The 14,873-nt window shown below is 42.3% G+C and overlaps 1 protein-coding gene across 2 annotated transcripts in view; it reads right to left on the reverse strand.

Annotated features, from left to right (window-relative positions):
- The window catches only part of LOC106611270 (endoribonuclease Dicer), a 77,235-nt gene that overhangs the window by 19,188 nt on the left and 43,174 nt on the right, over positions 1 to 14,873 (reverse strand). For both annotated transcript variants that reach the window (XM_082955752.1, XM_082955753.1), the window contains 3 exons: positions 11,996 to 13,346; positions 11,499 to 11,651; positions 10,995 to 11,147 (listed from right to left, as the gene is read on the reverse strand). In XM_082955752.1, the coding sequence (XP_082811878.1) occupies positions 10,995 to 11,147; positions 11,499 to 11,651; positions 11,996 to 13,346 (1,657 nt within the window). The remainder of the gene's footprint in view (positions 1 to 10,994; positions 11,148 to 11,498; positions 11,652 to 11,995; positions 13,347 to 14,873) is intronic.

The raw sequence follows: 14,873 nt of genomic DNA on the forward strand, positions 1-14,873 counted from the left end.
TCTCTCTAATCCAGTAGTGCCTCCAGGCCTGTAGTTGACTCCTGGAGCCGTGGTCAAATCCCACAATGGGATTAATACAGATTATAGTCTCAAAGTTTTACTCTCAACACAGCATTAGATCAGCTTTGGATGTGAGGCAGCCCTATCCAACTCAATGACTCACAGACCTAATGTAATTCAATATCTGACAAGCTTCGTCCTGAACAGTACATTTAGAAATCATTAATAACCCAGAAAGTTTACCAAAAGGGAAGTTCTCTGATGCATATTCATTAAATGCTAATTGTCTGACATGTAACATTGTAATAATAGTCAGACCATGATGGTGAAAATGGCACACACCACTCACACTCTGTTGCACACACACACCACTCACACTCTATTGCACACACACACCACTCACACTCTGTTGCACACACACACCACTCACACTCTGTTGCACACACACACCACTCACACTCTGTTGCACACACACCACTCACACTCTGTTGCACACACACCACTCACACTCTGTTGCACACACACCACTCACTCTTATGCACACACCACTCACTCTTATGCACACACCACTCACTCTTATGCACACACCACTCACTCTTATGCACACACCACTCACTCTCTGTTGCACGCACGCACACACACAGCAAATGCAGACTTGACAAACTTAGAAAACCCAACAATGGTTGACTTCAGACACACACCTCACTGACTCCAGTCTCTGGCTAACCGGCCAGTCTCCAACTATACACATTTCACCCTGCACAGTTTCCTACCCTGTTGTTGGTGTTATACATAGCCTAACTCATGCTGCATTTGATTCATGAAAACAACTCATCTTCAGCTAGAGGCACCTTCAGCTAGAGGCACCTTCAGCTAGAGGCACCTTCAGCTAGAGGCACCTTCAGCTAGAGGCACCTTCAGCTGTCATTTGGAGAATCTATAAGAATGTGTACATGTTCACTAAGAGAGAGCAAGCTGCCATAACAAGAGATTAGATGAGTAATTAATGTACTGTTTATCTAGCATACCCACATGCATTTATTGACCCACATGCATATATCTCCTTCAGTATCATATCGAGGAAATGCTGCCTACCAGTTGATGTATACCAGTAATGTATAGGTCAACAAGTAATGTATAGGTCTACCAGTTGATGTATACCAGTAATGCATAGGTCTACCAGTAATGTATAGGCCTACCAGTAATGCATAGGCCTACCAGTTGATGTATACCAGTAATGCATAGGCCTACCAGTTGATGTATACCAGTAATGCATAGGCCTACCAGTTGATGTATACCAGTAATGCATAGGCCTACCAGTTGATGTATACCAGTAATGCATAGGCCTACCAGTTGATGTATACCAGTAATGTACAGGGCTACCAGTTGATGTATACCAGTAATGTACAGGGCTACCAGTTGATGTATACCAGTAATGTACAGGGCTACCAGTTGATGTATACCAGTAATGTACAGGGCTACCAGTTGATGTATACCAGTAATGTACAGGTATTCCCAAAAACGGGTACGCCAAAAAAAAAAAGGTGATTAATATTTTTTTTCAAACGGTACATTTATATTAAACAACGGAGCTATACATTTGGGTGAGGTTCTTTTCTCACCTGAGTAGCCTCGTTTCACTGCCAAAAATAAAATTAAACCATTGAGTATTCAGCGAAATAACAACACAACATCAAATACAGGTAGCCGCCTCCTTCAGTATCATATTGAGGAAATGCTGCCTACCAGTTGATGTATACCAGTAAGTATAGGTCTATCAGTTGATGTATACCAGTAATGTATAGGTCTATCAGTTGATGTATACCAGTAATGTATAGGCCTACCAGTAATGTATTGGTCTACCAGTTGATGTATACCAGTAATGTATAGGCCTACCAGTAATGTATAGTCCTACCAGTTGATGTATACCAGTAATGTATAGGTCTACCAGTTGATGTATACCAGTAATGTATAGGCCTACCAGTAATGTATAGGTCTACCAGTTGATGTATAACAGTAATGTATAGGTCTACCAGTAATGTATAGGTCTACCAGTTGATGTATAACAGTAATGTATAGGCCTACCAGTAATGTATAGGCCGACCAGTAATGTATAGGCCTACCAGTAAGTTGAAAGCCTACCAGTTGATGTATACCAGTAATGTACAGGTCTACCAGTTGATGTATACCAGTAATGTATAGGCCTACCAGTAATCTATAGGTCTACCTGTTGATGTATACCAGTAACGAATATGTCTATCAGTTGATGTATACCAGTAATGTATAGGCCTATCAGTAATGTATAGGTCTACCAGTAATGTATAGGTCTACCAGTTGATGTATACCAGTAATGTATAGGTCTACCAGTAATGTATTGGCCTACCAGTTGATGTATACCAGTAATGTATAGGCCTGCCAGTTGATGTATACCAGTAATGTATAGGTCTACCAGTAATGTATTGGCCTACCAGTTGATGTATACCAGTAATGTATAGGTCTACCAGTAATGTATTGGCCTACCAGTTGATGTATACCAGTAATGTATAGGCCTGCCAGTTGATGTATACCAGTAATGTATAGGTCTACCAGTTGATGTATACCAGTAATGTATAGGTCTACCAGTAATGTCTTGGCCTACCAGTAATATATAGGTCTACCAGTTGATGTATACCAGTAATATATAGGTCTTCAAGTAATGTATAGGTCTACAAGTAATGTATAGGTCTACAAGTAATGTATAGGTCTACAAGTAATGTATAGGTCTACAGTAATGTATAGGTCTACCAGTTGATGTATACCAGTAATGTATAGGGCTACCAGTTCATGTATACCAGTAATGTATAGGCCTACCAGTTGATGTATACCAGTAATGTATAGGGCTACCAGCTGATGTATACCAGTAATGTATAGGGCTACCAGTTGATGTATACCAGTAATGTATAGGGCTACCAGTTGATGTATACCAGTAATGTATAGGGCTACCAGCTGATGTATACCAGTAATGTATAGGGCTACCAGTTGATGTATACCAGTAATGTATAGGGCTACCAGTTGATGTATACCAGTAATGTATAGGGCTACCAGCTGATGTATACCAGTAATGTATAGGGCTACCAGTTGATGTATACCAGTAATGTATAGGGCTACCAGTTGATGTATACCACTAAGGCAGGTATTCCCAAAAACGGGTACGGCAAATAAAAATGTGATTAATTTTTTTTTTTTTTCAAACGGTACATTTATATTTTCCAACGGGGCTATACATTTGGGTGAGGTTTTTTACTCACCTGAGTAGCCTCGTTTCACTGCCAAAAATAAAATGAAACCATTGAGTATTCAGCGAAATAACACAATGTCAAATACAGGTAGCCTAGACAAATAATTAACATCTAATCACATTAACCGTTACTGTCTTGCGGGAATTCCACATACGGTCCGTACGTAGCCAAACGTAGCTGCTGCTCATTCCGTTTGCTCGAAAATTTATAAATGGTTAAAAAAAAGGCCCGGGTCCATAGACATATACCAGCTATTACCAGCAGTACTACACCTGCACCTGTCGACGACAAGTTGTTCTGCTTCCACGAGCACATCCAATGCTAGCATCAGTAATTCTACATTTGTTGTTAGCACAGCTAGCATGGACACTGACAGTTGTGAATCTGATGCAGCTGAAGAGCCACTGCCCCCTTACCCGGGAAAGCACAGAACAACAGACGGGGACGTTGGACCATCGAAGAAGCGCAAATATGGTGACAACTGCATTAATTTGGGGTTCACTTATATTGGGAGTAGTGCCTTTCCTCAGCCACAGTGTGTTATATGTGCAAAAGTACTCACTTCTGCACAAAGTATCTCACAACTCGATGAATTAAAACATGCCAATTTGAAAAATAAGCCAAGGGAGTTTGAGCAAGAATTAAGACGACTTTCGAGTATAAGACATTAGAGGTCGACCGATTATGATTTTTCAACGCCGATACCGATTATTGGAGAGACAAAAAAAAGCCGATACTGATTAATCGGCCGATTTTTAACATGTTTTTATTTATTTGTAATAATGACAATTACAACAACACTGAATGAACACTTTTAGTTTAAGTTAATATAATACATCAATAAAATCAATTTAGCCTCAATAAATAATCAAACCTGTTCAATTTGGTTTAAAAAATACAAAAACAAAGTGTTGGAAGAGAAAGAAAAAATGCAATATGTGCCATGTAAAAAAAGCTAATGTTTAACCTCTCTTGGGTAGGGGGCAGTATTTTCACGGCCGGATCAAAAACGTACCCAAATTAAAACGGCCTACTACTCGGGCCCAGGAACTAGAATATGCATATTATTAGTAGATTTGGGTAGAAAACACTCTGAAGATTCTAAAACTGTTTGAATGATGTCTGTGAGTATAACAGAACTCATATGGCAGGCAAAGTGGGAAATCTGGTGCTTGTAGTCTTTTCAAGTCATTGCCCATCTAACACACAGTGACTTAGGGTTCATTTTGCACTTCCTAAGGCTTCCACTAGATGCCAACAGTCTTTAGAACCTAGTTTCAGGCTTTTGCAGTGAACAGAGAGCGAAAAAGAAGGCCGGGAAGTTGGTGACTCAGGAAAGGACATGAGTTCATTGGCGCGCATTCACATGAGAGGTAGCTGTGTTCCAAAACATTTTTCAAGACATTGGAATCGTCCAGTTGGAATATTATTGAAGTTTTATGTTAAAAAGGCCCTCAAGATTGATGCTATACAACGATTGACATGTTTCAACGAACGTAAATCTAACTTTTTTTTTTACTTTGCATCGTGAAATTTTGGCCGTGCTTCCTACACTTGGAGTAGCTAACTGAACGCGCTAACAACAAGGAGCTATTTGGACAAAAATTATGGACTTTATCGAACAAAGCAACATTTATTGTGGACCTGGGATTCCTGGAAGTGCCTTCTGATGAAGATCATCAAAGGTAAGTGAATATTTCTAATGCTATTTATGACTTTAGATGACTCCAAAATGGCAGGTATCTGTATTGCCTAGTGTATTTTTCTGAGCGCAGTACTCAGATTATTGCAAAGTGTGCTTTTCTCGTGAAGCTTTTTTGAAATCTGTCACAGCATTTGCATAAAGGAGATGTTCATCTATAATTCTTTGAATAACAGTTTAATATTTTATCAACGTTTATGGTGAGTATTTTTGTAAAATGTTGTGCTGTTCACCGACAGTATTGGAGGCAAAATATTTTCTGAACATCACACGCCAAAGTAAAATGGGGTTTATGGATATAAATATGAACTTTATCGAACAAAAAATGCATGTATTGTGTAACATGATGTCCTAGGAGTGTCATCTGATGAAGATCGTCAAAGGTTAGTGCATAATTTTAGCTTGTTTTCTGGTTTTTGTGACGCCTGCCCTTGCTAGGAAAAATGGCTGTGTGCTTTTTCTTGTGTTGGAACTGTCCTAACATAATCTAACTTTATGCTTTCGCCATAAAGCCTTTTTGAAATCGGACAATGTGGTTACATTAAGGAGACGTGTACCTTTAAAATGGTGTGAAATAGTCCTTTGAGAACTTTGAATTATGACATTTTGTGGTTTTGAATTTGGCGCTCTGATTTTTCACTGGCTGTTGAATAGTGTGAACCGTGAGTGGGACCTGCATTTGCGAAAAATGACTGTTGTTGCTCCAACGTGTACCTAACCATAAACATCAATGTCTTTCTTAAAAGCAATACACAAGTATATATTTTTAAACCTGCATATTTAGTTAATATTGCCTGCTAACATTAATTTATTTTAACTAGGGAAAATGTGTCACCTCTGCAACAGAGTCAGGGTATATGCAGCAGTTTGGTCCGCCTGGCTCGTTGCGAACTGTGTGAATACTATTTCTTCCTAACAAAGACAGCCAACTTCGCCATACGGGGGATGATTTAACAAAAGCGCATTAGCGAAAAAAGCACAATCGTTGCACGACTGTACCTAACCATAAACATCAATGCCTTTCTTAAAATCAATACACAGAAGTATATATTTTTAACCTGCATATTTAGCTAAAAGTAATCCAGGTTAGCAGGCAATATTAACCAGGTGAAATTGTGTCACTTCTCTTGCGTTCATTGCACGCAGAGTCAGGGTATATGCAACAGTTTGGGCTGCCTGGCACGTTGCGAACTAATTTTCCCGAATTTTACGTAATTATGACATAACATTGAAGGTTGTGCAATGTAACAGGAATATTTAGACTTAGGGATGCCACCCGTTAGATAAAATACGGAATGGTTCCGTATTTCACTGAAAAAATAAACGTTTTGTTTTCGAGATGATAGTTTCTGGATTCGACCATATTAATGACCTAAGACTCGTATTTCTGTGTGTTTATTATATTATAATTAAGTCTATGATTTCATATTTGATAGAGCAGTCTGACTAAGCAGTGGTAGGCACCAGCAGGCTCGTAAGCATTCATTCAAACAGCACTTTCGTGCGTTTTGCCAGCAGCTCTTCGCAATTCTTCAAGCATTGCGCTGTTTATGACTTCAATCCTATCAACTCCCAAGATTAGGCTGGTGTAACCGATGTGAAATGGCTAGCTACTTAGCGGGTGCGCGCTAATAGTGTTTCAAACGTCACTCGCTCTGAGACTTGGAGTAGTTGTTCCCTTTGCTCTGCATGGGTAACGCTGCTTCGAGGGTGGCTTTATCGATGTGTTCCTGGTTTGAGCCCAGGTAGGAGAGAGGAGAGGGACAGAAGCTATACTGTTACGCTGGCAATACTAAAGTGCCTATAAGAACATCCAATAGTCAAAGGTATATGAAATACAAATCGTATAGAGAGAAATAGTCCTATAATTCCTATAGTAACTAAAACCCAAAACTTCTTACCTGGGAATATTGAAGACTCATGTTAAAAGGAACCACCAGCTTTCATATGTTTTCATGTTCTGAGCAAGGAACTTAAACGTTAGCTTTTTTACATGGCACATACTGCACTTTCTTCTCCAACACTTTGTTTTTGCATTATTTAAATCAAATTGAACATGTTTCATTATTTATTTGAGGCTAAATTGATAGTATTTATGTATTATATTAAGTTAAAATAAGTGTTCGTTCAGTATTGTTGTAATTGTCATTATTACAAATAAATAATAAAAAAAATAAAAAAACGTCCGATTAATCGGCATCGGCCTTTTTGGTCATCTAATAATCGGTATCGGCGGTGAAAAAGCATAATCGGTCGACCTCTAGTTTTGAAACAATTACTGCTTCGCATACAAGCCAGTGAATTCTATGCGTTACAGCTGGATGAGTCAACATACATGGCGGGCCTGGCACAGCTCCTAGTATATTACATAGTGGAGTGGTAAGGCGTGCAAGCAGTTCCTCCCGACGCCACTTGAGTACACTGCAGCATCCACCGAGAGGCTCTTGCTGCCAAAATAATGCCGGACAGCTTGAAAAACATTTTGGACACTACAGTGAACATTTTTAACTTTGGTAAGGCAAGGCCCCTGAACTCTCATGTATTTTCTGCACTATGCAATGATATGGGCAGCTACCATGTAACAATTTTACAACATACAGAAGAGCGCTGGTTATCAAGGGGCAAAGTATTGACACGTTTTTTTTTTTTTTTTTTTTAATTGAGGGACGAGCTTAAAGTTTTTACTGACCATAATTTTTACTTGTCTGACGACGAGTTTCTCACACAACTGGCCCATCTGGGTGATGTTTTTTTTTCACCTGAATGATCTGAATCGTGGATTACAGGGACTTTCCGCAACTATATTCAATGTGCTATGATTAAGAAGCTGGAGCTCTTCTCTGTCTGCATTAACAAGGACAACACACAGGTGTTTCCATCATTGTATGATTTTTTTGTGTGCAAATGAACTCAAGCTTACAGACAATGTCAAATGTGATATAGCGAAGGACCTGAGGGAGTTGGGTGCGCAATTACGCAGATACTTTCCCGAAATGGATGACAACTGGATTCGTTATCCCTTTCATGCCCTGCCTCCAGTCCACTTACCAATATCTGAACAAGAGAGCCTCATCGAAATTGTAACAAGCGGTTCTGTGAAAATGTTATTTAATCAGAAGCCACTGGCAGATTTCTGGATTGGGCTGTGCTCAGAGTATCCTGCATTGGCAATCGCGCTGTTAAGACACTGATGCCCTTTGCAACCACGTACAGTGAGGGAAAAAAGTATTTGATCCCCTGCTGATTTTGTACGTTTGCCCACTGACAAAAATAATGATCAGTCTATAATTTTAATGGTAGGCTTATTTGAACAGTGAGAGACAGAATAACAACCAAAAAAATCCAGATAAACACATGTCAAAAATGGTATAAAATGATTTGTATTTTAATGAGGGAAATAAGTATTTGACCCCTCTGCAAAACATGACTTAGTACTTGGTGGAAAACCCCTTGTTGGCAATCACAGAGGTCAGACGTTTCTTGTAGTTGGCCACCAGGTTTGCACACATCTCAGGAGGGATTTTGTCCCACTCCGCTTTGCAGATCTTCTCCAAGTCATTAAGGTTTCGAGGCTGACGTTTGGCAACTCGAACCTTCAGCTCCCTCCACAGATTATCTATGGGATTAAGGTCTGGAGACTGGCTAGGCCACTCCAGGACCTTAATGTGCTTCTTCTTGAGCCACTCCTTTGTTGCCTTGGCCGTGTGTTTTGGGTCATTGTCATGCTGGAATACCCATCCACGACCCATTTTCAATGCCCTGACTGAGGGAAGGAGGTTCTCACCCAAGATTTGACAGTACATGGCTCCGTCAAATGATGCGGTGAAGTTGTCCTGTCCCCTTAGCAGAAAAACACCCCCAAAGCATAATGTTTCCACCTCCATGTTTGACGGTGGGCATAGTGCTCTTGGGGTCATAGGCAGCATTCCTCCTCCTCCAAACACGGCGAGTTGAGTTGATGCCAAAGAGCTCCATTTTGGTCTCATCTGACCACAACACTTTCACCCAGTTGTCCTGTGAATCATTCAGATGTTCATTGGCAAACTTCAGACGGGCATGTATATGTGCTTTCTTGAGCAGGGGGACCTTGCGGGCGCTGCAGGATTTCAGTCCTTCACGGCGTAGTGTGTTACCAATTGTTTTCTTGGTGACTATGGTCCCAGCTGCCTTGAGATCATTGACAAGATCCTCCCGTGTAGTTCTGGGCTGATTCCTCAACGTTCTCATGATCATTGCAACTCCACGAGGTGAGATCTTGCATGGAGCCCCAGGCCGAGGGAGATTGACAGTTCTTATGTGTTTCTTCCATTTGCGAAGAATTGCACCAACTGTTGTCACCTTCTCACCAAGCTGCTTGGCGATGGTTTTGTAGCCCATTCCAGCCTTGTGTAGGTCTACAATCTTGTCCCTGACATCCTTGGAGAGCTCTTTGGTCTTGGCCATGGTGGAGAGTTTGGAATCTGAATGATTGATTGCTTCTGTGGACAGGTGTCTTTTATACAGGTAACAAACTGAGATTAGGAGTACTCCCTTTAAGAGTGTGCTCCTAATCTCAGCTCGTTACCTGTATAAAAGACACCTGGGAGCCAGAAATCTTTCTGATTGAGAGGGGGTCAAATACTTATTTCCCTCATTAAAATGCAAATCATTTTATAACATTTTTGACATGCGTTTTTCAGGATTTTTTTTGTTGTTATTCTGTCTCTCACCGTTAAAATAAACCTACCATTAAAATTATAGACTGATCATTTCTTTGTCAGTGGGCAAACGTACAAAATCAAATACTTTTTTCCCCTCACTGTACCTATGTGAGAATGGATTCTCGGCCCTCACTAGCATGAAAACTAAATACAGGCACAGACTGTGTGTGGAAAATGATTTAAGACTGAGACCCTCTCCAACACAACCCAACATTGCAGAGTTCTGTGTTTTTACCCCCAAGCCATAAGACTCCTGAACAGGTAATCAAATGGCTACCCGGACTATTTGCATTGTGTGCCCCCCCCCCCCTCAAACCCCTCTTTTTACGCTGCTGCTACTCTCTGTTTATCATATATGCATAGTCACTTTAACTATACATTCATGTACATACTACCTCAATTGGGCTGACCAACCAGTGCTCCCGCACATTGGTTAACCGGGCTATCTCCATTGTGTCCCACCCACCACCCGCCAACCCGTCTTTTACGCTACTGCTACTCTCTGTTCAACATATATGCATAGTCACTTTAACCATATCTACATGTACATACTACCTCAATCAGCTTGACTAACCGTTGTCTGTATGTAGCCTCGCTACTTTCATAGCCTCGCTACTGTATATAGCCTGTCGTTTTACTGTTGTTTTATTTATTTACCTACCTATTGTTCACCTAATGTTCACCTAATACCTTTTTGCACTATTGATTAGTAAGTAAGCATTTTACTGTAAGGTCTACACCTGTTGTATTCAGCGCACGTGACAAATAAACTTTGATTTGATTTGCATCCTTTCAAGCTCACCCTTCTCATTAACCTGTGGTGAGTTATTCACAATTTTTGATGAACAAATAAGGTTTTATATATAAGATGGCTAAATAAAGAGCAAAATGATTGATTATTATTATATTACTATTTGTGCCCTGGTCCTATAAGAGCTCTTTGTCACTTCCCACGAGCCGGGTTGTGACAACTCACACTCATTCTTATGTTTAATAAATGTATCGTATAGTGTGTGAGGGGCAGGCTTACAATGATGGCAAAAAATAACATTTGAGAGTACGCTGACCCTAGTACTAGAGGGGGTATGCAGCGGGAGGTTGAATGTTTGAAGGGGTACAGGACTATAAAAAGTTTGGGAACCACTGCAGTAAGGTATAGGCCTGCCCTCTAGTGGCCAAGTCAGGAGAGGAGCAGAGAAAATTAGACCAGTGAGTGATGAACAGGATAGGAAGGCTCATGTAAGACAAACTTCACAAGGCAAATGAAGAAACACACACAAACATGAGCACAAAAACACACACAGCACCACGTACCTCATCCTCGTCCCATTTGTCTTCGCTGCTTTTGTCCTGGTTGACCACGTAGCCAGGGGGCAGCCAGTTGACCGGTGGGTCAAAGATGGACACCACCATCCTGCAAGGAAGACCTTTCTTCTTTCCCAGACGATACAGGTTACAGTTGCTCACCTGTTAAACACAAAATAACTATTCAATTCACACCATTCCACACATACATCATATGTATACTTTCTAAGAATACATTAGGTGAAATGTAGGCCTTTGTGACAAAATGTACAGTAAAACAATGAACCACAAACAAACTCTCATACAAATAGGCAAACAAAGCATTCCACTGACAAACATTCAACCCCAACCCCTGGGATGCGTACCAAATGGCACCCTATTCCCTATTTAGTGCACCACTTTTGACCAGAGTGTTGGCCCTGATCAAAAGTAGTGCACTATAAAGGCTACAGGGTACAGTTTGGGACATACACAAAAAGTCAGTCGTTCCCCTCACCCCTCCCCTAGGCTAACCTTCTTGCTCCTCATGTAGGAGAGTCGTCCCTCGTGTGCGTCGGGGTAGGTACAGAACAGGTAGGTGGTGATGGCGTGCTTCAGGAAGGAGTCCCCCAGCATCTCCAGACGCTCCAGGTTGAAGCCGTCACTGGCGTTGGACAGGGTCAGGGCCTGCAGAAACATTAAACAAAGATTCAGGTGAGTGCTGGTCTTCTTTTCAATTTTGACTGAAACACTTTTTGTTGAGGGCTTGAAGGTAGGAATCAAACATTGAAAACACATGTAAGTGATATTTTGAATTGCTGAACAGAGATTTAAGTTAATGTTGTTTATTTATGTGTTGATTCTAAATATTTGTGGCTTTTCTCCCCCACAACCGACAAGAAAGAATATGTCTAGTATGCATATCTAACTATATTTTGACTGGAAATCTGATATTAGTTAAAACAATCAAAACTTCAATTAATCGACCCAAGCAACCATCAACTAACTCTGAAAAACTTGCTGAACCATACCTGAAGGATGAGCCCAGGGTTGGGCCCCAGGGTCTTGGGGCAGGGGCCAAGGGTATCCCCCACTACAGAGCTGCTGGTGGTGATCTCCTGGGTCTCTAGGGCCTCTGAGGGGTCAGGTGAAGGTGTTGTGGTGATGGGAGCTGTGCCGGCGGGCCCCGTCATTGTTGCTGGGCTGCAGCAGTCTGAGGTAGCTTGATTCACGTGGTGTCCGTCGCCCTCACGGAGCTCTGAGGTCCTCCCTGGTCTACATTCATCGCTAGGCTGGGGCTGAGGGGGTGGAGGCTGGGTCCCTGGCTGGGGCTGAGGGCGTGGAGGCTGGGTCCCTGGCTGGGGCTGAGGAGGCTGGGTCCCTGGCTGGGGCTGAGGAGGCTGGGTCCCTGGCTGGGGCTGAGGAGGCTGGGTCCCTGGCTGGGGCTGAGGAGGCTGGGTCCCTGGCTGGGGCTGAGGGGGTGGAGGCTGGGTCCCTGGCTGGGGCTGAGGGGGTGGAGGCTGGGTCCCTGGCTGGGGCTGAGGGGGTGGAGGCTGGGTCCCTGGCTGGGGCTGAGGGGGTGGAGGCTGGGTCCCTGGCTGGGGCTGAGGGGGTGGAGGCTGGGTCCCTGGCTGGGGCTGAGGGGGTGGAGGCTGGGTCCCTGGCTGGGGCTGAGGGGGTGGAGGCTGGGTCCCTGGCTGGGGCTGAGGGGGTGGAGGCTGGGTCCCTGGCTGGGGCTGAGGGGGTGGAGGCTGGGTCCCTGGCTGGGGCTGAGGGGGTGGAGGCTGGGTCCCTGGCTGGGGCTGAGGGGGTGGAGGCTGGGTCCCTGGGAGGGGCTGAGGGGGTGGAGGCTGGGTCCAGGGTGCTGTTGGGGTTAGATTCTGGTTCTCGATGCTAAGAGAGGGCTGCACAGAAAGAACTGAGGTAGTGGTTTGTGTTGTTGATACTTCTTTTTCATTCTCCAGTGGCAAACCAGAACCAGCCGGGAGGCATTGGCAGTTGTCACGTCCGTCGTGAAGGTGTGCATGGTCGCCGTGGTCACCGTTGTTATTGACAATGGGGGCAGTGCCGTTAGCGAGGATGCTAGTGCAGGAGGCGGAGTCTGGCTGCTGGGGCTCCTCCTCCTCTGGGCTGTCATCTTCGGGGTGTTGGCCGATGTCGCCCCCCTCAGGCCGCGAAGAGACATGAGAGTCACTACAGGGTTGCTGGGAAACAGCAGCAGCAAGTCCAGGGTCAGGGGCTACAGTCTGGCCCTGTTGTTTACAGTTATCGTCACCGCTGTCCTCTTCCTCCTCCTCCTCCTCCTCCTCTTCCTCATCACGCAAACAGATGAATGACTTGCTGTCGATAGACTTCTTCCATCCAAAGTCCAGGTTTGGATACCTATAAAGACCGATACAGTGTGAGATTTAGGGGCATTATGTAGTGTTGGAGTGCTATTATCCAACTGCCAAACATGAAGTAGCAATTAGATTTAAAAGACAGTTCTAGGGCTGTCCGACAAAAAAAAAAAAAAAATATTTGTCAACCTAGAGTCGTCCTGTTATTTCGACCAATTGATTATTTTTCCATATTATAGACAGACACCCCGTGTTTGAATAAAACCAATTACATATGCACTGAGGTTGTCTGATGCTATAAGCAAACTGCTTGATAAAAACATTAAGAAACATAAATTACTCAAGAAAGAGCCACACTGTTTTAAAACAAAATGACAGAGAGTGCCTGTGTGACTGGCGCACGTTGTCTCGCACTCCTCCCTACCGCAGCGAAAAGTTACCACAGCACAGGAAGTGTTTATTGCGCTGTCCTTGCTGAAGCTGCAACAAAATTCAGCAATTTAGTTTCTTACTTGTTTCTGACTGAAAAGTTGTTAAAGAAATCCCTAATTTGTTCAGGAAAAACATTCCCTATTCCCTGAACCCTTGCTCTCTTTACGTAAAACATGTAAGCATCGCATGCGTGTGACCAATAGGGCCTGAGCTATAGCCTATCATAATCACATCAATAAATTGGTTATAACGAACTCCGAACATAGTAATGTCGACAGCAAAATGGATGTGGAGGATGTGAAAAAGACACTGGAAACGGGTTAATGTTTACTGGTTGCTCAGGAGCGAAAGGGGAAGTCAGATGTGTGGAAGACATTTGACTTAGTTGTGGAAGCTACTGGAGATCCAGAAAAAGGAGGGTATAGGAGCAAGCACTGCGTGAGTATTATGTGTGCCAAACAGTTACTGTTAGATTACAATATCATTTTTACTGAACATTTGGAACAGTGTGAACACTAAATAAATAAGTGTAACAGAGTCTGTTCTAACACCACAAAAATATATATAAAGTCTTTATCACAGCAGACTAAAAACAGTTGCATGCATTCTTGAATTGCAGTTCATTTCTTGTTTAGGCTAATTATTCAAAAGCTCCCTTTGTTATTTAATTTAAAACTAAAATGCTTGATTGCATTTCACATCATCAATGTCTCGTATGCTGTGTGATGGCATGAACGAATTAATGATTGATTGATAGATACAGTAGCCTATATATTGAATTATAGGCCTAAATCAGTTATGGTATTAAGACTAAACAGGATGCGCTCTTAGGTCTACAGCTCAGTGGTGGTTATACAAGGATACTATACTAAGACTACTAATGATAACGACATTACTTATTATTATAATGAGGATAATAATAATAATAATAATTAGGAGATCAAGAAGAGGAGGGTATTGGAGGGAGAGCTCAATGCATACTATGTGTGACAAACAGGCGCTGTTAGATTACAATATAATTGTTCTTGTTTGGAACAGTGTAAACATTAAATCAATTAAAAAGTAAAAACAGTCTGTTATAATGAAAAGAAAAGTGTAAAGCCTTTATTACAGCATAGCAAAGATTAAAAACAGCTGA

This window comes from Salmo salar, chromosome 09 (genome assembly GCF_965601325.2).
Source record: "Salmo salar chromosome 09, fSalSal1, whole genome shotgun sequence".
NCBI lineage: Eukaryota > Metazoa > Chordata > Actinopteri > Salmoniformes > Salmonidae > Salmo > Salmo salar.